The 22,543-nt window shown below is 51.1% G+C and overlaps 1 protein-coding gene across 1 annotated transcript in view; it reads left to right on the top strand.

Annotated features, from left to right (window-relative positions):
* The first annotated feature begins 4,454 nt into the window (after positions 1-4,454).
* LOC138258915 (fibrinogen-like protein 1) overlaps positions 4,455-22,543 on the top strand; it is a 98,568-nt gene continuing 80,479 nt past the window's right edge. Inside the window, exon 1 of the mRNA XM_069206238.1 lies at positions 4,455-5,354. Coding sequence (XP_069062339.1) covers positions 4,829-5,354 — 526 coding nt within the window. The 5' untranslated portion in view covers positions 4,455-4,828. The remainder of the gene's footprint in view (positions 5,355-22,543) is intronic.

Below are 22,543 nucleotides of genomic sequence, written 5' to 3'. Positions count from 1 at the left end.
CCCTCCACCCCCTCTCTCCCCTTTCTGACTCCTTGCTGGCACACATGAGCTATCCCTCTCTCCCATCAGGCCCCTCTCTCCCTTTTCTGGCTCCTGGCTCACCTGGGCTCTCCCTCTCTCTCCCAACCCACTCTTCCATCTCTGGTTCCTGGCTCAGCTGAGCGGTCCCTCTCCCCGTTCACCCCCCCCCCTCCTCCCCTTCAGGCTCCTCGCACACCTGAGCTGTCCCTCTCTCCCCTCCACCCCTCTCTCCTTTTTCTGGCTCCCGGCTCACCTGAGCTGTCCCTCTTTCCCCTCCACCCCCTCTCCTGTTTCTTGCTCATGGCTCGTGAGCGGTCCCTCTCTCCCCTCCACCCCCTTCCCTTTCTGGCTCCTGGCACACCTGAGCTGTCCCTCTCCTCTCCACCCCACTCTTCCCTTTCTGGCTCCTGGCTGGCACACCTGAGCTGTCCCTCACTCCCCTGCTCCTTTCCTTTTTCCTGGAAGCGTGGCACACCTGAGCTGTCCCTCTCTCCCCTCCAACCCTCCCTTCCCTTTCTGACTCCTGGCTGGCACAACTGAACTGTCCCTCTCTTCACCCCACTCTTCCATCTCTGGCTCCTGGCTCACCTGGGCTGTCACACTCTTCCCTCCACCCCCTCTCGTCTCTTTCTGGCTCCTGGCTCACCTGAGCTGTCCCTCCCTTCCCTCCACCCCCTCTCGTCCCTTTCTGGCTCCTGGCTCACCTAAGCTGTCCCTCTCTCCCCCCACCCCCTACTCTTCACTCTTGCTCCTGGCTCACCTGAGCTGTCCCTTGCTCCTCCACCCCACTCTCTCCTTTCTTGCTCCTGGGTCAGCTGACCGGTTCCTCTCTCCCCTCCACGCCCTTCCCTTATTGGATCCTGGCGCAAATGAGCTGTCACTCTATCCCCTCCAGCCCCACACTTCCCTTCCTGGCACACCTGAGCTGTCCCTCTCTCGCCTCCACCCCACTCTTCCCTTCCTGGCACAACTGAGGTGTCCCCCTCTCCCCTACACCCCACTCTTCCCTCTCTGGCTGCTGGCACACCTGAGCTGTCCCTCTCTCCCCTCCAACTCCATTCGTCCCCCTCTGGCTCCTGGCTCACCTGAGGTGTCCCACTATCCCCTACACCCCACTCTTCCCTCTCTGGCTGCTGGCCCACCTGAGCTGTCCCGGTCTCCCCTCCACCCCCACTCGTCCCCCTGTGGCTCCTGGCACACCTGAGCTGTCACTCTCTCACGTCCACCCCCACTCTCCCCTTTCTGCCTCCTGGCACACCTGAGCTGTCCCTCTCTCCCCCCTACCCCCATTCGTCCCCCTCTGGCTCCTGGCTCACCTGAGGTGACCCTCTCTCCACTCCACCCCACTCTTCATTCTCTGACTCCTGGCACACCTGAACTGGCCCTCTCTCCTCTCCACCCCAACTCGTCCCCCTGTGGCTCCTGACTCACCTGAGCTGTCACTCTCTCCGACCACCCCACTCTCCCCTTTATGGCTCCTGGCTCACCTGAGCTGTTCCTCTGTCCCCTCCACCCCCACTGTCTCCTTTCTAGCTCCTGGTTCACCTGAGCTGTCCCTTTCTCCCCTCCAGCCCCACACGTTCCTTCCTGGCCCACCTGAGCTGTCCCTCTCTCTCCTCCAGCACCACGCTTCCCTTTCTGGCACACCTGAGCTGTCCCTCTCTCCCCTCCACCCGAACTCTCCTCTTTCTGGCTCCTGGCTCACCTCGGCTGTCTCGCTCTCTCTTCCACCCCTTCTCTCCCTGTTCTGGCTCCTGGCTCACCTGAGTTGATCCTCGCTCCCCTCCACCCTTTCCTTAACTCGAAGCGTGGCACACCTGTGCTTTCCCTCTCTTCCCTCCAGCCCCACACTTCCCTTCCTGGCACACCTGAGCTGTCCCTCCCCCCTCCACTCCCTCTCTAACCTTTCTGGCTCCTGGCATACCTGAGCTGACCCTCTCTCCCCTCCAGCTCCATGCTTCCCTTCCTGGCACACCTGAGCTGTCCCTCTCTTCCCTCTCCACTCCCTTTCTTCCCTTTGTGGCTCATGGCTCACCTGAGCTGTCACTCTCCCCCATCCACTCCCACACATCCCCTCTGGCTCCTGGCTCACCTGAGCTGTCCCTCTCACCCCTCCGCCCCTACTCTTCCCTCTCTGGCTGGTGGAACACCTGAGCTGTCCCTCTTGCCCCTCCATCGACTCTCTTCCCTTTCTGGATCCTGGTTCACCTGAGCTGTCCCTCTCTCCCTCTCTCACCCCACCCCTACTCTTACCTCTCTGGCGCCTGGCTCACCTGAGCTGTCCCTCTCTCTCCTCCACCCTACTCCCCCCTTTCTAGCTCCTGGCATACCTAGGTTGTCCCTCTCTCCCCTCCAGCTCCCTCCCCCCTTCTTTTTCTGACTTCTGATTGGCACACCTGCGCTGTCCCTCTCTTCTTCACCCCACTCTTCCCTTTCTGGCGCCTGGCTCACCTGAGCTGTCCCTCTCTCTCCTCCACCCTACTCTCCCCTTTCTAGCTCCTGGCATACCTGAGTTGTCCCTCTCTCCCCTTCAGCCCCCTCCCCCCTTCTTTTTCTGACTTCTGATTGGCACACCTGAGCTGTACCTCTCTTATTCACCCCACTCTTCCCTTCCTGGCTCCTGGCTCACCTGAGCTGTCCCTCTCTCCCCTCCACCCCTACTCTTCCCTCTCTGACTGCTGGCACACCTGAGCTGTCCCTCTCTCGCCTCCATCCCCTCTCTTCCCTTTCTGACTCCTGGCTCACCTGAGCTGTCCCTCTCTCCCCTCCACTCCACTCTTCCCTATCTGGTTCTTGGATCACATGAACTGCCCCTCTCTTCCCTCCATCCCTCTCTTCCCTTTCTGGCTCCTGGTACACCTGAGGTGTCCCTCTCTCCCCTCCAGGCCCTCTCTTCCCTTTCTGGCTCCTGGCTCACCTGAGCTGTCCCTCTCTCCCATTTATCCCACTCTTCCCTCTCTGGCCGCTGGCACACCTGAGCTCTCCCCCTCTCCCCTCCAGCCCCACGCTTCCCTTTCTGGCACACCTGAGCTATCCCCAACTTCCCTCCACTCCTTCGCTTCCCTGTCTGGCTCCTGGCACACCTGAGCTGTCCCTCTCTCCCCTCCACCCCATCTTTACCTTTATGGCTTCTGCCTCTCCTAAGCTGTCCCTCTCTCCCCTCCACCCCCTCTCTTCTATCGCTGGCTCCTGGCACACCTGAGCTGTCCCTCTCTCCCCTCCACCCCACTCTTCCCTCTCTGGCTTCTGGCTCACCTGAGCTGACCCTCTCTCCCCTCCATCCCCACGCTTCCATCTCTGGCTCCTGGCACTCCTGAGGTGTCCCTCTCTCCCCTCCAACCTTACATTTACTGGAAGCGTGGCAACCTCAGGTGTCCCTCTTACCCCTCCACCCTTCCATTTAGTGGAAGCGTGGCACAACGCTGTCCCTCTCTCCCCTCTATCCCAACGCTTCTCTTTCTGGCTCCTGGTTCACCTGCGCTGTCCCTCTCTCCCCTCTATCCCAACGCTTCTCTTTCTGGCTCCTGGTTCACCTGGGCTGTCTCTCTATCCCCCCCAGCCCCACGCTTCCCTTCCTGGCACACCTAAGGTGACTCTCTCGCCCCTCTACCCTTCCATTTACTGGAAGCGTGGCACACCTGAGCTGTCCCCCTCTCCTCTCACCTCCACTCCCTCTCTTCCCTTTCTGGCTCCTGCCACACCTGGGCTGTCTCTCTCTCCCCTCCACCCCTTCTCTCCCTTTTTTGGCTCCTGGCTCACCTGAGATGTCCCTCTACCCCCTCTCTTCCCTTTTTGACTTCTTGCTAGCACACCTGAGCTGTCCCTCTCTCTCCTCCATCCACAGTCGTCCTCCTCTGGCTCCTGGCTCACCTGAGCTGTCCCTCTCTCCCCTCAACCCCTACTCTTCCCTCTCTGGCTGCTGGCACACCTGAGCTTTCCCTCTCTCCCCTTCATCCCCTCTCTTCCCTCTCTGGCTCCTGGTTCACCTGAGCTGTCCCTCTTTCCCCTCCAGTCCCACTCTTCCCTCTCTGGCTCCTGTCAAACCTGAGCTGTCCCTCTCTCCCCACCGCTCCGTTCTTCCCTCTCTGGCTCCTGGCGCACATGAGCTGTCCCTCTCACCTCTCCACCGCCACTCTTCCATCTCTGGCTCCTGGCACACCTGAGCTGTCCCTCTCTCCCTTCCACTCCACACTTCCCTCTCTGGCTCCTGGATCACCTATGCTGTCCCTCTCCCCCCTCAAGCCCCCCACTCTGCCCTTTCTGGCTCCGGGCTACCTGAGCTGTCCCCCTCTCCCCCCCACCCCTCTCTTCCTTCTCTGGCTCCTGGCTCACATGAGCTGTCCCTCTCTCCCCTCCACCCCCACTCTTCCCTTTCTGGCTCCTGGCTCACCTGAGCTGTCCCTCTCTCCCCTCCTCCCCCACTCTTCCCTTCCTGGCACACCTGAGCTGTTCCCCCCTCCACCTTTCCATTTACTGGAAGCGTGGGTCATCGGTGCTCTTACACCCCACACCCCCTCTCTGCCCTCCACCGTTAGCTGTCCCATGCGCCTGGATCCCCGGAGCATTCCCTCTTCCCGAGCCTCACCCTCCCCTCTCTAGGTGCCTGTCCTTCCCCGGCTCTTCCCCTCCCCAGCCTCTTTGAAGATCTTCCCAAGGACCTCTCAGCCTGTAAAAGGCTTGTGTACAGAGGGAGTGGGGCTTCCCGAGCCATAAAGTGCCCGGGGAGTGCGAGAGGGGGCAGAGTTTGCAGAGACAAGTGCCTGGTGGGGTGGATGTGGTGTCTCCGGGGAAAGGCCCTGAAGAGAGCATGGGGGACAGACTGCCCTCCCGCCGGTGCCCGCTGCCCTGGCTGGCCCTGCTGGTGCTGATGGGGCTGGAGATGCTGCGGTGCGAGCACCCCGACTGCAGAGACCGCAGGGAGGACCCCTCCTGCCTGGACAGCCTGGTGGCCATGCCCCCCGAGTCCGGCTGCGAAGGGGCCCTGGGCTGCAGGCTGCACTTTCTGGGGCCCGAGGAGCAGGCGCCCCCCGAGGAGGTGAGGGAGACCCCCCAGGAGCCGCAGCAGGAGTTCAAGCAGACCCTGAAACAGGCCGGCGGGGATGGCAGTGCCAAGCAGCAGAGCACTCGCTCCAAGAACGTGGGCGACCGACTGGCCGTGGCCGAGGCCGGCCTGCTGGCCCTGAGTGCCAGGCTGCAGAGACTGCAGGACGAGAGCCGGCTGAACCTCAGCAGGGTGGAGGAGAGACTCAACTCCCTGGTGGTCCTGCTTCTGGGCATCCTGTCCGGCTGCGAGCTGCCCTGCAACGAGTCCGTGCTCAGGCTGTCTCTGCTGGGTGAGTGCGCGGGGGCATAACCTCAGGGTGTCTCTGCTGGGTGAGTGCGAGGGGGATAACCTCAGGGTGTCTCTGCTGGGTGAGTGCGAGGGGGATAACCTCAGGGTGTCTCTGCTGGGTGAGTGCGAGGGGGATAACCTCAGGGTGTCTCTGCTGGGTCAGTGTGAGGGGGGCATAATCTCAAGCTGTCTCTGCTGGGTGAGTGCGAGGGCGAGTAACCTCAGGGTGTCTCTGCTGGGTGAGTGTGAGGGGACATAACATCAGGGTGTTTCTGCTGGGTGAGTGTGAGGAGGCGTAACATCAGAGTGTCTCTCCTGGGTGAGTGCGAGGGGGCAAAACCTCAGGGTGTCTCTGCTGGGTCAGTGTGAGGACTTTACCTGGGGCTGTCTCAGATAGGTGAGTGCGAGGGGGCATAACCTCAGGCTGTCTCTGCTGGGTCAGTGTGAGGGGGCATAATCTCAAACTGTCTCTGCTGGCTGAGTGCGAGGGGGCATAACCTCAGGCTGTCTCTGCTGAGTGAATGCGAGGAGGCATAACCTCAGAGTGTCTCTCCTGGGTGAGTATGAGGGGGCATAACCTCAGGGTGTCTCTGCTGGGTGAGTGCGAGGGGGCATAACCTCAGGCTGTCTCTGCTGGGTGAGTGCGAAGGGGGATAACCTCAGGCTGTCTCTGCTGGGTCAGTGTGAGGGGGGCATAATCTCAAGCTGTTTCTGCTGGCTGAGTGCGAGGGGGCATAACCTCAGGCTGTCTCTCCTGGGTGAGTGCGAGGAGGCATAACCTCAGAGTGTCTCTCCTGGGTGAGTATGAGGGGGCATAACCTCAGGGTGTCTCTGCTGGGTGAGTGCGAGGGGACATAACCTCAGGGTGTCTCTGCTGGGTGAGTGCAAGGGACCTTAACCTCAGGGTGTCTCTGCTGGGTGAGTGCGAGGAGGCATAACCTCAGAGTGTCTCTCCTGGGTGAGTATGAGGGGGCATAACCTCAGGGTGTCTATGCTGGGTGAGTGCGAGGGGAGATAACCTCAGGGTGTCTCTGCTGGGTGAGTGCAAGGGACCTTAACCTCAGGGTGTCACTGCTGGGTGAGTGCAAGGAGGCATAACCTCAGAGTGTCTCTCCTGGGTAAGTATGAGGGGGCATAACCTCAGGGTGTCTCTGCTGGGTGAGTATGTGGGGTATAGCCTCAGGCTGTCTCTGATAGGTGTGTGCGAGAGGCATTAGCTCAAACTGTCTCTGCTAGGTGAGTGTGAGGGACACATAGCCTCAGGCTGTCTCTGATAGGTGCTTACGAGGCGGGACATAGCCTTAGGCTGTCTCTGTTAGGTGAATGTGAGGGGGACAGAGCCTCAGGCTCTCTCTGCTGGGTGAGTGCGAGGGGGCCATAGCCTCAGGCTCTCTCTGATAGGCGAGTGCGAGGGGGGCATAGCTTCAGGCTGTCTCTGATAGGCGAGTGCGAGGGGGGCATAGCCTCAGGCTGTCCCTCATAGGTGTGTGTGAGAGGGGCATAGCCTCAGGGTGTCTCTGATAGGTGAGTTTGAGGGGGGCATAGCCTCAGGCTGTCCATGTTAGATGAGTGCAAGGGTCTTTAACCGCAGGCTCTCTCTGACAGGTGTGTGTGAGAGGGGCATAGCCTCAGGCTGTCTCTGATAGGTGAGTGCTAGGGGGGCATATCCTCAGGCTGTCTCTGATAGGTGAGTGCGAGGGGGACAGAGCCTCAGGCTCTCTCTGATAGGCGAGTGCGAGGGGGGCATAGCCTCAGGCTGTCTCTGATAGGTGAGTGCGAGGGGGCCATAGCCTCAGGCTCTCTCTGATAGGCGAGTGCGAGGGGGGCATAGCCTCAGGCTGTCTCTGATAGGTGAGTGCGAGGGGGGCATAGCCTCAGGCTCTCTCTGATAGGTGAGTGCGAGGGGGGCATAGCCTCAGGCTCTCTCTGATAGGTGAGTACGAGGGGGGGCATAGCCTCAGGGTGTCTCTGATAGGTGTGAGTTTGAGGGGCGCATAGCCTCAGGGTGTCTCTGACAGGTGAGTTTGAGGGGGTCATAGCCTCAGGGTGTCTCTGATAGGTGAGTTTGAGGGGGGCATAGCCTCAGGCTGTCCCTGTTAGATGAGTGCAAGGGTCCTTAACCGCAGGCTCTCTCTGATAGGTGAGTGCGAGGGGGGCATAGCCTCAGACTCTCTCTGATAGGTGAGTGCGAGGGGGGCATAGCCCCAGGCTCTCTCTGATAGGTGAGTGCGAGGGGGCATAGCCTCAGGCTGTCTCTGCTGGGGGAGTGCGAGGGACACATAGCCTCAGGCTGTCTCTGATAGGTGAGTACGAGGGGGGCATAGCCTCAGGGTGTCTCTGATAGGTGAGTTTGAGGGGGGCCTAGCCTCAGGCTCTCTCTGATAGGTGAGTGCGAGGGGGACAGAGCCTCAGGCTCTCTCTGATAGGCGAGTGCGAGGGGGGCATAGCCTCAGGCTCTCTCTGATAGGTGAGTGCGAGGGGGAATAGCCTCAGGCTCTCTCTGATAGGTGAGTGCGAGGGGGAATAGCCTCAGGCTCTCTCTGATAGGTGAGTGCGAGGGGGGCATAGCCTCAGGCTGTCCCTGTTAGGTGAGTATGAGGGGGGCATAGCCTCAGGCTGTCTCTGATAGGTGAGTGCGAGGGACCATAACTTCAGTCAGGAACATTATCCCAGGTTGTCTATCAGTCAGTCCTTCCTTTACAGCCAAGAGAATGGTGCATTTAGGGGCTTGTAGTGTTGGCATTTTGCTTTTAAGGACTCAAAATCCCACCATAAGCATGGCTAAAGTTGTGACACACCACAGCGGGGAGCTCGCCAGCTGTGGTTTGTTTCACAAAGTGAAACTAGTAGTGAACAGTGTGTGTACGAGTTCACACTTTTATTCACGAGTGCAGAAAAACAACAATCGACAATGATTTTGAATTTGTTTGATGAAAAGGCTTGAAACTACCTTCACTCACACCATGCTTGGCATGGCCAGCAGTAGCTTCCCTGAAACAGAATATGTACAAAACAGGTGGCAGAACTCCATCTGGAGTGGGTACAGATCAGACAGTAGCAGTGCAAGCTTCATTTCATTGGTAGTAGCAAAACAGACTTCCTTCTGTCACTGAAGGCAGCTGCATTGCAAGCTTCCCTTCCTTGCAGAACAGGTACAGCATTACAGCAGCAAAACAGGCTTCATTCTTTCACTGAGGGCAGCCGCAGTGAAAGCTTCTTTTCCTCAGCAGCAAAATAAGCTTCCTTCTTTCACAGAAGGCAGCCACAGTGCAAGCTTCCCTTCTTCAGCAGCAAAACAAGCTTTCTTCTTTTATTGAAGACAGTGCAGTGCATACTTCCCATCCTCAGCAGCAAAACAGGCTTCCTTCTTTCACTGAAGGCAGTTGCAGTGCAGGCTCCTCTTCTTTCTCGCAGGGCAGCAGCAAAACAAGCTTCCTACTTTCACTGAAGGCAGCTGCAGTGCAAGCTTCCCTTCCTAGCAGAACAGGTACAGCTAGGCAGCCGTTAAACAGCCTTTCACAGAAGGCAGCACAGTGCTAGTTCCATTCCTCGCAGAACAGGTGGGGCAGTTAGAAGCCATTTAAGCTTTGATGGATCACTGAACATATATATATAAAGATGTCCAGTAGAAGGTGCGTAATACAGCTAGATAAGTGTATGAGTGATGTGAAATAATCTCAGCCACTTTTAATTACTGTGGACTACATTCCAGTCAATTGTTCTTATGTCAGCCATGCCACTTCATACAGGAACCAGCCATATGCAAATCAAATAATCCATGACCCTGCTCCAATAGGAACACTCCAGACCAAACCTGCCTCACTATCTTTGCGCAGGAAAACAAGAACCCAAGACCTGTCTCGCCCAATTTGGGCCTCTTCATTCAGGTGTAGCTTGAGCCCTAAGGCACATAACCCACATCTGGGCATACCCAAGCAAATAGAGTGCCACACTGAGATGCACAAACAGTGATGGGTGAAATGCGTGAATTAACCTTAGCCATTGGTAATTACCCTTGGCCCATTGTAGCCCATCATTCTTGTGCCCAGCACACCAATGGCAGGAACCTGGCAAATTAATTGTGATCCCCTCACCAGTAGTTAGGATGATTTTAAGCCTTATGCTTATGCTCACTGTGCCTCTGGAACAAAGCTACACCTGGCAGAAGAGGCCTATGTAGGCATAAACTGTTCTTGGGTTGCTTGTGTTCCAGTTTGAAGAGGAGCTGGCTTGGCAGTTCAGGCTGGACCATTCTTATTGGAGAAGGACCAAGCCTGATGTGCATATGGCTAGGTCTATCTTTGAATGGGATGGTAAGGAAAAAACAATATCCTGTGAAGTGGCCTGAGTAATAACCAGTGGCTGAGATGAATTCAGATATTCCACCCATCACTTTTTTGTTTTATGAATTAATATCATCCCCTGGTAGTTACTCCTGGCTGCATTCTAAGCTATCATTTTATTCCTGTTAGAAATGGGGTCTCTGGTTAGCAGTCAGTTTGCACTCTGTCCAAGCAGGGACCTTCAATCTAGTCAGGGTTATGGAGATAAACAGCTCAGATGACCCCTGCTCACCCATTAGGTAGCTTGGCACAAGTAGTCAGGCTTATCTCAGAGGCAATGTGTAAAGTATTTGTACAAACACATACAGTAACACAGTGAAAACACCACAAAAAAAGCACTCAACACCAGTTTAGAAAAATAGCCAATATTTATCTGAATAAAATAAGACCAAAACGACAAAAATCTAACAGACACAAGCAAAGTTATGAATTTTCAAAAATTAAACTTCAATATAGCATTTAGAAACACAAATGCTTCAATTTGGTGTTATCATGGTATTGTGACTAAGTTGTTCCCAACAATCCGACGCCAATGGCGCCTGTCACAGAGTCACATGAACTCTCTGGTACAGTGCCTTTGGTAATGAAGAAACAAGCAGGTACACGGAGTCGGAGAGGTGAGGCGTTGCTGGATTCGGTGCAGCGTCGGTTCTTTACTGCAGGGGAGGTGATGTGGTATCGGTGAGAAGCGTCAGTTCCTTATGCTCTGGCAGGTCAAGAATCAGTGGGGCAACCTCACGGGGTCGCGGTCATGCCACGGGGCTGCAGGTGTTACGGCGGTGGTGACACAGCACTCAGAACTCACAAAGTCACGGGACGTTAGCGGGGCTGCGGCAGCGTTAGGCCTGTGATGTCAGGTGGGGTTGTCGCACTCCAGCGGAGACCATGGCTTTGGGTGTAGGCAGCGTTGCAGGGTCGGGCAGTGGCATCAGTTCTGCCATTGTCTGGAGTTGGTGTAACTGTTTTTTCTTGTTTTTCAACCAGCCTTTACTCCCAGGGGCCTAGAGACTGGAATAGGCACCACCTGGCGAGTCACAGTCCACAGAAAATAGACCTAGAGGCTGGTAGGTGAAGTCTTTGCTGTCCCTGAGACTTCTTAACAGGAGGCAAGCTCAGTCCAAGCCCTTGGAGAAACTTCACAAGCAGGATTTCAGAAGCAGCAACAGCAGGTCAGCACAGCAAAGCAACAGGCAGAGTGGCAGGTCCTCCTCAAGCATCAAGCTCTTCTCCTTGGCAGAGGTTCCTCTTGATCCAGAAGTAATCTAAAAGTCTGGGGTTTTGGGTCCACTACTTATACTCATTTCTGCCTTTGAAGTAGGCAAACATCAAAGGAAAGTCTCTGTTGTTTACAAGATCCTGCCTTGCCCAGGCCTGGCCCCAGCCACACATCATGGGGTTGGAGACTGCACTATGTGAGAACATGCACAGCCCTTTCATGTGCAGGTGTCAGCTCCCTCCTCCCCATTCTAGCCCAGGATACTCATCAGGATATGCAGGACACACCTCAGCTCCCTTTTTGTCACTGTCTAGGGGGAATTTGCAAACAGCCCAACTGTCAGTCTGACCCAGACGTGGATTCCACAAGAAGGCAGAGGCACAGAAGGGTTAAACAAGAAAATGCCCACTTTCTAAAAGTGGCATTTTCAAACTGGCAATCTAAAAAACAACTTTACCAAAAGATGTATTTTTAGATCGTGAGTTCCGAGACCCCAAACCCCAGATCTCTATCTGCTCCCAATGGGAAACTGCACTTAAACGATATTTAAAGGCAGTCCGCATGTTAAGCTATGGAAGAGATAGGCCTTGCAATAGTGAAAAACAAATTTGGCAGTATTTCACAGGACATGTACAACACACCAGTACATGTCCTACCTTTTAAATACACAGCACCCTGCCCATGGGCTACCTAGGGCCTACCTTAGGGGTGACTTACATGTAGTAAAAGGTAAGGTTTGTATGTGGCAAATGGGTACAATTGCCAGGTCAAATTGTCAGTGCAGGACTGCACACACAGACACTGCGGTGGCAGGTCTGAGACATGTTTACAGGACTACTCATGTGGGTGGCACAATCATTGCTGCAGGCCCACTCGTAGCATTTGATTTACAGACCCTGGGCACCTCTAGTGCACTTTATTAGGGACTTACTAGTAAATCAGATATGCCAATCAGGGATAACCAATCAGCAATAAAATTTAGACAGAGAGCATATGCACTTTAGCACTGGTTAGCCGTGGCAAAGTGCCCAGAATCTTAAAGCCAACAAAAACAGGTCAGAAAAAATAGGAGGAAGGAGGCAAAAAGTTTGGGGATGGACCTGTAAAAAGGGCCAGGTCCAACATCTCTTCAGATAGGAACCAGCCACGTGGAAGGCTGCCTTGATTCTTTTCCAGCAGGACTAGTCCAACCTGAACCACCCTCCCAGGTCTCTTCTGAAGAAGAACAGAAGAATCCAACCTGAACCACCCTCCCAGGACTCTTCTGAAGAAGAACAGAAGAATCCAACCTGAAAAACCCTCCCAGGTCTCTTCTGAAGAAGTACAGAAGAATCCTCAGACCGGTTTCGCCTGCCTACAGTTTGTCAGTAGGGTGTAGCTTGAGTCCTAGGGCACAGTGAGATGGAGTCAAATATTCCACCCATCAAGTTTTTGTTTTCGCCAGTGCTGCCTCTTTCATACCCTGACAATTCTGCTGTGATCACTCTGTCCTGCAGTCACTACTGTAACTCATATGGTCATATCCTGGAGGCCTGCTGCAATCACAGAATTTTGATGTAATTTCCTATAGCATTTATTGTGGGCATCCTCTGAAAACTCTGCTGCTGTCATAGCAGCCTATTCCTTCTGCAGCCTGTCCTGCTGCTGCCTGTCCTGCTGCCGCCTTTCCTGCTGCTGCCTGTCCTGTCCTGTTGCAGCCTGTCCTGCTGCTGCCTGTCCTGCTGCAGCTTGTCCCGCTGCTGCCTGTCTTGTTGCAGCCTGTCCTGCTGCTGCATGTCCTCCTGCTGCGGCCTGTCCTGCTGGTGACTGCCCTGCTGCATCCTGTCTCGTTGCAGCCTGTCCTGCTCATGACTGCCCTGCTGCTGCCTGTCCTGCTGCAGCCTTCCCTGCTGCATCCTGTCCTGATGCATCCTGTCCTGCAGCAGCTTGTCCTTCTGCAGCCTGTCCTTTCGAAGCCTGTCCTGATGCTGCCTGTCCTGCTGCATCCTATCCTGCTGCTGCCTGTCAGTTGCAGCCTGTCCTTCTGCTGCATGTCCTGCTGCAGCCTGTCCTGCTGGTGACTGCCCTGCTGCATGCTCTCCTGCTGCAGCCTGTCCTGCTTGTGATAGTCCTGCTACTGCCTGCCCTGCTGGTGACTGCCCTGCTGCATCCTGTCCCGTTGCAGCCTGTCCTGCTCATGACTGCCCTGCTGCGGCCTGTCCTGCTGAAGCCTGTCCTGCTGCATCCTGTCCTGCAGCAGCTTGTCCTTCTGCAGCCTGTCCTGCTGCTGCCTGTCCTGCTGCTGCCTGTCCTGCTGCATCCTATCCTGCTGCTGCATGTCAGTTGCAGCCTGTCCTGCTGCTGCATGTCCTGCTTCAGCCTGTCCTGCTGGTGACTGCCTTGCTGCATTCCCTCCTGCTGCAGCCTTTCCTGCTGGTGACAGTCCTGCTGCTGCCTGTCCTGCTGGTCACTGCCCTGCTGCATCCTGTCCTGTTGCAGCCTGTCCTGCTCATGACTGCCCTGCTGCATCCTGTCCTGTTGCAGCCTGTCCTGCTGTTGCCGCCTGTACTGCTGCTGTCAGTCTGAGTCCTGTTGTAGCTGCCCATCCCAGTGCTGCCTCTGCTTGTCTCGCACAGTGCTACCATTCTCTGTTGCTCCAGCTGTCAGTCCTCTGACAGCCCTGCTGCTGTGAGTGTGGTGGGGAGGGGTAGAATGAAGACAACAGCTTCCTACCCACTGCGTCCTGTTGTTGGCCATTGTGCATGTGGGTGGCTGGTGTTACTAGAAAAGACAGTGCATGCTTTCTAGTAACATACATCTCATGGGCCTATGCACATAGCCTTCAGTCCTTCCTCAACATCACTCTTCACCCACTTGGACCTCACTCAAACACCTTCACGTTCTTTGGAAACTCAATAGTTTCGTTTTTGACTCGGTGATGTTGGCAAGTGTATAATCCTTCAGACTCATCGGAATAATTGCATGACAGTTTTTCACATGCTCATTGGCTCTGTTATATTTTATGCATATATGTGTTTGTAATAAGTTTTGTTCGGTCGAGCATAGCAGCCGCAAGCGCTGCTCTTTTCGACCTGTTGTAATATTTTCTGTGAGTGTTAACCATTCCCAACTCACGCCCATCATTCATTCCTCGGCCTCCTTATCAAAATTCCCTTGATTTCGTAGAGAAATGCTTTACGTTTGTCCCGCCTTGAGGTTGCTTTGTTACCACTTCAGAGACTGACCCTATTACATGGATTATTGCACAATCTGCGAGATACCTTAGTGTGGCGCACTATTTTGTTCTTTTGTCTCGCTGCTACGTGCTGTGTGGCATATGTTGTTCCCACGCTAGGTTGTGGGGACCCCGAAATAGTAACCTCTCCCACCATTCATTGTCTTTTTCAGCTCTCATGCCTGGAACATTTGTTTTACAACTGGGAGTAGTTTGTACTTTAAGGGCCTTCTTTGCAATAATATTGCAGTAGGCCTCAAAATGTGTAAGGCACTATGCCCTGGAGGGGCTACTAATATGGATATACTGCATTATTTTCTGCTATTCTGTTTTCATGCTGTTGTGCGCACTATGGGTTGACTATATGGTTACAAGATCATGTTCCCTACGAAAGCTATTTATATTACGGTGTCTTCTAGGGGCTGTTCTGAGCATTACAGGCAAGACACTACAATATTCGCTGCACTCGGAAACTCGCCCCATAATGCTTTGCGAGGCATTTCATTAACAAAAGTTTTTGTCCATAACTCAGCGCACAACGTGCTCTTTCTGTCTAGGTCATCTTTGAGTCCCCACACTAGATTGGGGGGGACCCCAAAATAATTATATAAAACAATAAAATAAGTAATGGCAATATTTCCATTTTCTGCTGCAGATAGAGGAAGAAAGTAAATAGAAGCCTTTTAGTTATATGCAGGGTCTCTGGGATTTTGTGACAGAGAGGACAAAATTATGCAGCAGGGTTGACTAATTTATATGTCAAGAAAAGTCCAGTTGTGCATTTAACGCCAATAGCTTTAACTCAAGCAAATGGGAGACCTATTGCATTGCACATTGTTGTTTTCATTGGCTGTCTGCAGTCATTCCTAAAGACAGCATATGTGGTCACTAGCCTGTGTTAATGATTTCACCTTAATCTCATTGGCAAGGTGCCACCTGCTGTCTAATTTATGGAAGATGTGTGTATACTTTTACCATGGGAATGTGCTGCTACTTTACATATGTATGTGTTTTTGTGACCATAACATATTTTCGCACATTCGTCTGCTGCTTTCTGGGATGTGTGTTGCAGTATTTGTATGTGTGCTTGTGGTGCCTCATCCCAGCTCTCATTCATAGTGACCAATAAATAAGCTGTAACCGAATTAAGATGCGCTCGTTGCATTCGACTGATGCAGAGGAAACAGCTCATTACCGTATTGTGTGTAAAATATTCGCAGTTAACATCAGTTACAGACTTCTGCCCCTTATAATATGGAAAACTAGTGGTAAATGTGATTATTGCTACTTATTGCCCTTTTTGTGCAGAAAAAGCTGAATCTGCGATATTACTGCACACTCTGACCACTTCTGGAGCAGGGCCGTGGTACTTCAGTTCCAACTTCTCATTGATTGGCTGGTCTGCTGAGCCAGATGCTCTGAAAGGAGAATTATATTTACATAAAGAGAGCAGCCGGTTGCATTGTATGGGCAAGGTCAGCAGAGCACCAACTTCAAAATCAACTCAGCTGTAGGTAATGTTTGTCACCAGGATAGTCAAACATAGGCCCAACTTTACTAAGACTTTGCATCGGAGTTATGTCAGTTTTGTGGCACAGCCCGACACAAATCCAATTTAGCATTTACTAATCTACGATTGTGTGGTTTAATGCATACAAAGTAATGCATCAGAGCGCATGCCGCTGCCTTGCATTATTTTTTCATCCTGTTTCCAGCCAGTGCTTAATTTGTGCTTGTTGTTTCCGGTGCTGAGCACCGGCACTTATTGTTGAGGGCCAGCGCTTAGTCTTCTGCCCCAAGCATTTGCTGCGAGCAAAAGACACGTGGGAAAGACGGAGGAAGAGAAAACGAAAAAGCGTCACAATGGGAGAAAGCAGAAAGCGGCAAAAGTGAGCTGAAGGGGCAGGGAGTGAGTGGCTTTAAGTGGTTTGAAGAGGCCCGAGATGGCTTTGGGTTTACGCTACCTCAGTATTCCGTGTTCCCACATTTAATTGCAGCAGCCGCATGTTTGCGAGGAGGGTGCTGAGCACCGGCACGTTTTTATTTACAAATTAAGCACTGTTTCCAGCTATGTATTTTGATGCAAATCTGGACTTACAAAGACGTGTAAACGCTAGTTTGTGCAAAGATGTTACCCCTACCCGGCAGAGGCCTAACAAGAAGAAGTATCTCCTCATACTTCCTTTTTTCATCTGTGCTGCATCGTGCATCACACATGGAAAGAGGAATATGCCTTTAAATCTTGTTTTACTGCACAAAACAGTACCATATCTTGGTAAATATGGCACTGTTCACCTCTCTCTCTCCCATGCAGCTAGCAACTTGCCTTGTCGCGCCGCGTTGCATGAGCTATTAGTAAATATGTCCCATACTGCTTCAGGTGGCTGGTTTAGCCTCCTGGAGAAGGTTACAGCAGAGCTCTTCTCCTCCAGACATTAGTAGCCCATCGCCCCCTCCTCTGCAAAGATAAACTGAACCTTTAAATCCATGCACTTGTACAATCACCTGACAATTCTTTCAGTACCACAAAGATCTACCAAGATCACACTGCTTTTAGTTTCACACCCACACATACAGACCACACATAACCTAAACATTCAACAAGGTGTCAAAGGCAACCAATTCATGGCACTCCCAGATTACGAAAAATCTTTAATGCTAAAAATATAGAAGTAAGCACCTCAAATATCTGTCACATAACATGACAGCACCAAGATGCCCCATGTAACTAAAACAGGAAGCCTCGTCTTTTAGAAAACATCAGACTCCAGCTGCGGGTTCAAAACGTTTTTATAAAGGATTAGGTCTTCACAAGTATGGCACAAAAAATGCTAAAGGTCCAGGGGAACCTGAACCTGGGAATTCAGGGAAGGCATAAAAGAAAGGATACATTTTGGCAGAAGTTTTTATTTAGATTCTTAAGTACGTCTTCTCTAACACGGTGCCACCTCATTTAAAATAGCTAAAAATGTACTTGTGTCACGTTTGATATCCTGTCCTACAGGCAGTATCCTCCATTGTTTTGGACTCCTGAAGGTTTTGGGGCAGATTTAAGAGCCCCTAGCACCTCCCTGCACCACATTAGCGGCATTTTTGTTTACGCTAATGTGGCCCAACGAGGCCAAAATCGCAGCGCCAAATTTACAAAGTGCCGCAATGTACGCATTGCGCCACTTTGTAACCCTTTGCGCTACATTATGCCTGCGCCAGGCATAATGTATGCAAAGGGGTAGTTCCCCCTGTTAGGAGGGGCAAAAAAATGGCGCAAAGAAATCTAAGAGATTTTTTTGCATCATTTTTTGGGCACTTTTAACGCCTGCTAAGAGCAGGCGTTAAAAGGAGGCACACCATTGATTACAATGGGCCTCTGGGTGCTTTGCAGGATTAGCTTCAACATTTCTGACGCTAATCCTGCAAAGCTCTGAACTAGCATCAAAATTGTTGACGCTAGTTCCTCTAACTACCGCCATGGTGAGCCGTATCTTAGATACATCACAAACATGGAGCGCTAAGGGGTGCAAGAAAAGTGGTGCACCACGTTTCTTCAATCAGGCCCTTTATGTCATGATACACTTTGGGAGGGGGTCAGATATGCTTAATTTTGACCTCCGTACGTCGGGTTTGTTAGGTAGTCTCTCTGATGACCTAACCTGTCATCGGTGAGCAGCCAAACCTTGCATCTTGGGACAGTCGAGATATATGAGAAGGGCATCCATCAGGAAGCATCCTTCCGTCTGTCCGACTGATCTACTTTGCTTTCAAGCTGCCTTTTCTTCTTTCCGTACCTTTCGTCGCTCCTTTCCAATATCTTCCTTGCCACTTGTCTTTGATGTTGGGAAAGCAGAACTGTACCTAAAGGACTTTGTAGGAATTGAAATACCTGACCTTTAAAAAAAAAGAAATATACCTGTCTTAAAACTTCAAGGCTCCTTGGTGAAGATAAGAAGTCCCTCATTCTCTTTTGTCCACATCCAGCACAAGCCTCACTTTGTTATTGCTTGTCCCAGCACTCCGTAAACCGCATTCCCCGATGAACACCCTCTTGTCCTGATGCCTGTCCGCTTGATCTCGATGGCCTAAGGAGCACCAACATGTAGGTAGGGTGAAGACGGTGCAGCTTCAGATCTCTCTTTGATGTCAGTGACTTCTGATGCAATCCATCCTTACTTGGCATTTCAGGCAGGAGTGAAAAATGATAAGAGAGATGGTTTTGACAACATAAACACACAATACTCCTCATCCCGTTGTCGACATCTTTCATGAAGATCCCTAAGCCAGCCGTTCATAGCCGAAAGATCCACAAAGACCACAGTTAGCGCAGAACTTGAAATCAATTTACTTGGATTTGGCTGCTCATACAATACCTGCAGTTTGTTTGATTGTTTAAACATTTCCATAGTATTGCTTCAATTCAAATTAGGTGGTGTTTTTCTTTTTTTTTCCTCTTTCTTTCCATATTTTGAGGATTTCACATGAAGAAACATGCATTTAGTAAAAGTATTCATTCAGAACAGAGGAGGGGCTTGTCTTCTTGAAGTGTAGTTCTGCTTGAATGAATTGTTGTACAAGAATGGAAAGGCTTAACCAAATTCTAAGTTGTGTACCTGAGTGTAAGTGTTGATGTAATACATGATGCTGTATACAGGGTGTCAAAGATTATTTCTCATTTGGTGTAGGCACGAGAACTCACAAGATTACAAAACGTCTTTCTAGTAGTCCTCCTCAGCTGTGCCGCCTGCAGCTAAATTTACAGCTGCCAGAGTTGCCCATTTGGTATCCACAATTAAATTCAAGCAATACTAAACTAACAAAGGGATTTTCTTGAAACTCCTGTTCGAATTAGTAGCTTGTTCAAGAGCTATGGCAATTCTTGTTGAAAACCTCATTGGCCTAGTAGCATGGCCAAGCAGTATTGAAACTTGTTTTGAAACCCCGAGTAGGCTGATAGCTTGGCCAAGTGATGCTACATCTTGAGTTGAAACCTCCATTGGGATAGTACCTTGGCCAAGAGCTTTTGCAACTGGGTTTAAAACCCCCAGTAGGCTAGTAACTTGGTCCAGTGTTATTACAGCTTGGGTTGAAACCTTCATTGGAATAGTAACTTGACCAAGAGATGTTGCAACTCTGACTCATGCAGAACGGCAAATGCCAGTTAGATACCATTGTGCCTCAGAGACTTCTCTCCACTGGCCAACATACTCAATGCCCAGTTAGATATCTACAGCATTGATGGACTTGATGAGACTTGTATGAAGAGTTCCTGAAAGAGGAAATACCAGAAGGCAGATGGGATGCAAATGATTATGAATGAGGCTAAAAGGTTGGAGCCTGATTTACAGTTAAATGTGCTGAAGCAGAAAATCCTCTGGTTTGTTGAGTAAGTGCTACACCCAAAGCATAATCCATTGGCTATATTTCCCATTACCAGCAAATTCTGAATATTATATAACTTTAATGTATAGAGTGCACATCTGCAGAGCATCTTGGTGCCACAGAATAACAACACGTCTAAAAAGAGGCAAAACATAAAAGATGCACACCACCAGAGAACAAGCATTAGCAATCACAATAGGCCTCACCTTTGGGACCTGCTGGCTTTGCCAATGGTTAGCCATGCTGCAGAGAATCATGTCAAGAATGTAAAAAAAAAAAAAGAAAAAAAAAAGTCTTTGACGACGCTGCCCACGTCATTTTGTAGACACATCCCCCAGGCATGTGCATACCAGCAAACAGAAGTGGGGGCTTTTTTTAGGCCAAAGCCTATTAGACAGCTCAGCTGTCTGGTTTGCTAACGACATTTTTGGGACATTCGGAAAGCTTCCCTGAGAATGCTTCCCCTGGTTGTTAAACATTGGCTTTATGGTTTGTAACTCACATTTTCTAGCCTTATATTTGCTGGTGTTAGTTTTTTAGGCAGTGCAGCTTGAGTTTGTCCCTTCTGTTGCCCAAACTTTATTTACAGTGTCCTTCCGAGGGCTCCCAGCCTGCCAACAGGCATTTAAATCTTGTTCTCATCTTGTCACATTTGCTGTGCATTCAAAGACAGAGGTAAAATGTCAGGCTCTGTCTTCCTGGGAGCTTGGTGTTTACTTATTTTCCTCTTACTTCAAAGTGACATAATTTCTGTGACAATCATGCTGGCTATTTGGGTGTAATTCTGGTAACTCTGAACTGTGGTGAAAACAAATATTTTAAAACAAAACAAATAAGTACACTAGGTGATGACATATCCACGTATTATCATTTGTGTGCTGTGTACTTTTATCGGAAAATCATATGTCTGTGAAAAAGTAATGGTCATTTCAATTGAAGATATGTTTTCTGTAATGGCTGTGTGCGACCACACCTTGCATAATCCACTATACCCCACTCTACTCTGCACCACTCCACACCACTGCACTCTACTCTGCACCACACCACTTTATACCTTTCCTCACAGCGTCACTGCACTCTACTCTTTGCCACTTCACTCTATGCCTCTCTACTCTAATGTGCATCACTCTATTGTATGCCAATGCACTCTACCCCACTCTACTCTACTATGCATTACTGCACTCTTCACCACTGCACTCTAAACCACTCCAGTCTATGCCACTCAACTCTATGCCAGTGCACTCTACACCATCCACTTTACAGCACTCTAATCAACTCTGCAATACTGCACTCCACACGATTGCACTCTATGCCACAGCACTCTACTCTGCACCACTCCACTCTACCATGCACCATTCCACTTTAGGCCACTTCACTCTACCCTGAAACAATCTATTCTGTGCCTTTCCACTCTGCTCTATGGCAGTGCAATCTATGCTACACCACTCTACTCTGTGCCACTCTACTCAGTACCACTCTACTGTATGCAACTGCACTGTACTGTAACCACTGCACTCCATGCCAATGCACTCTACACCACTTCACTCAAAACCAATGCACTCTACGCCAATCTACTCTGCACCACTGCAGTCTACGCCACTATACTCTACTCTGCAATGCTCTATACCACCACACTCTATGCCACTGTACCCTATATCACTGCAGTCTACACCAGTGCACTCTACACCATTGTACTCTACTTCATTGAAGTCTATACCACTTTGTTCTGCTCTCCACCACTGTACTCTATGCCACTCTACTCTGCACCACTCTACTCTGCCCCACTCTACAGCACTTCACTCTATGCCAATGCAGTCTTCTATTCACCACTGCACTCTCTGCCACTAAACTCAATGCCACTGCACACTACACCACTGCACTGTACTCTATTCTACACCACTCTAGGCCAGTACACTCTATGCACTACACACTATGCCACTCTATTCTGCATCACTTCACTCTATGCTATTGCACTCAACCCTACACCACTCGACTCGGCACCGCTCCACTCTCCGCCACACCACTCTACTATGCTACACTGCACTCTCTGACACTGAAATGTATGCCACTCTACTCTGCACCACTGCACTCTACTCTGCACAACTCTACTCTATGCATCTCTACTGCACTGTATGCCAAAACACTGTACGCCACTCTGTATCGCTCTATTCTACGCCACTGCTCTTTATGACAATCCAATCTAATCTACTCTGCACCACTGCACTCTACAACACTGTACTCTATGCCACTTCACTCTACTCTGAAACAATCTACTCTATACTACTGCACTCTACACCACTTTGCACTGTTCCACTCACTGCACTCTACATCACTGCACGCCATTTACTCAAAACCCATACCCTCTATGCCACCGCACTATGCCACCGCACTGTATGCCACTCTACTCTGCAACACTCTACTCTATGTCACTGCACTCTATGCCACTGCACTCGCTGTCACTGAACTCTATGCCATTATATTCTATTCTGCACCACTGTACTCTATGCCACTTCACTCTACTCTGAAACAATCTACTGTATGCCACTGCACTCTATGCCACTCTGCACTGTTCCACTCTATGCTACTGCACTCTACGCCACTTCTCTCTGCGTCACTGCACTCTATGCCAAAGCACACTACCCCACTTTACTCAAAACCCATGCTCTCAAAGCTAATGCTTTGTACGCGACTCTACTTCACTCTGCAACACCCTACTCAATGCCACTGCACTCTACGCCACGGAACTATAGGCCATTATATTCTATTCTGCACCACTATAGTCTATGCCACGGCTCTCCACACCAACACACTGTACTCTGCACAGCTGCACTTTACCACACTCTATTCTGCAACACTATGCCATTGCACCAGTCTACTCTAAAACACTCTATGCCACTGCACTCCACACCGCTGTACTCTATGCCACTCTAATCTCCTGTGCACCACTGCACTTTACACATCTTCACTCTACACTTCTCTACTCTGCACCACTCTGCTTAATGCCAAAGCACTCTACTTAACTATACACCACTGCACTCTACACC

Source organism: Pleurodeles waltl, chromosome 9 (assembly GCF_031143425.1).
Source record: "Pleurodeles waltl isolate 20211129_DDA chromosome 9, aPleWal1.hap1.20221129, whole genome shotgun sequence".
NCBI classification, from domain to species: Eukaryota; Metazoa; Chordata; class Amphibia; order Caudata; family Salamandridae; genus Pleurodeles; species Pleurodeles waltl.
Note: the sequence above shows the minus strand (reverse complement) of the source record. Positions and strands in the feature narration are given on the sequence as shown.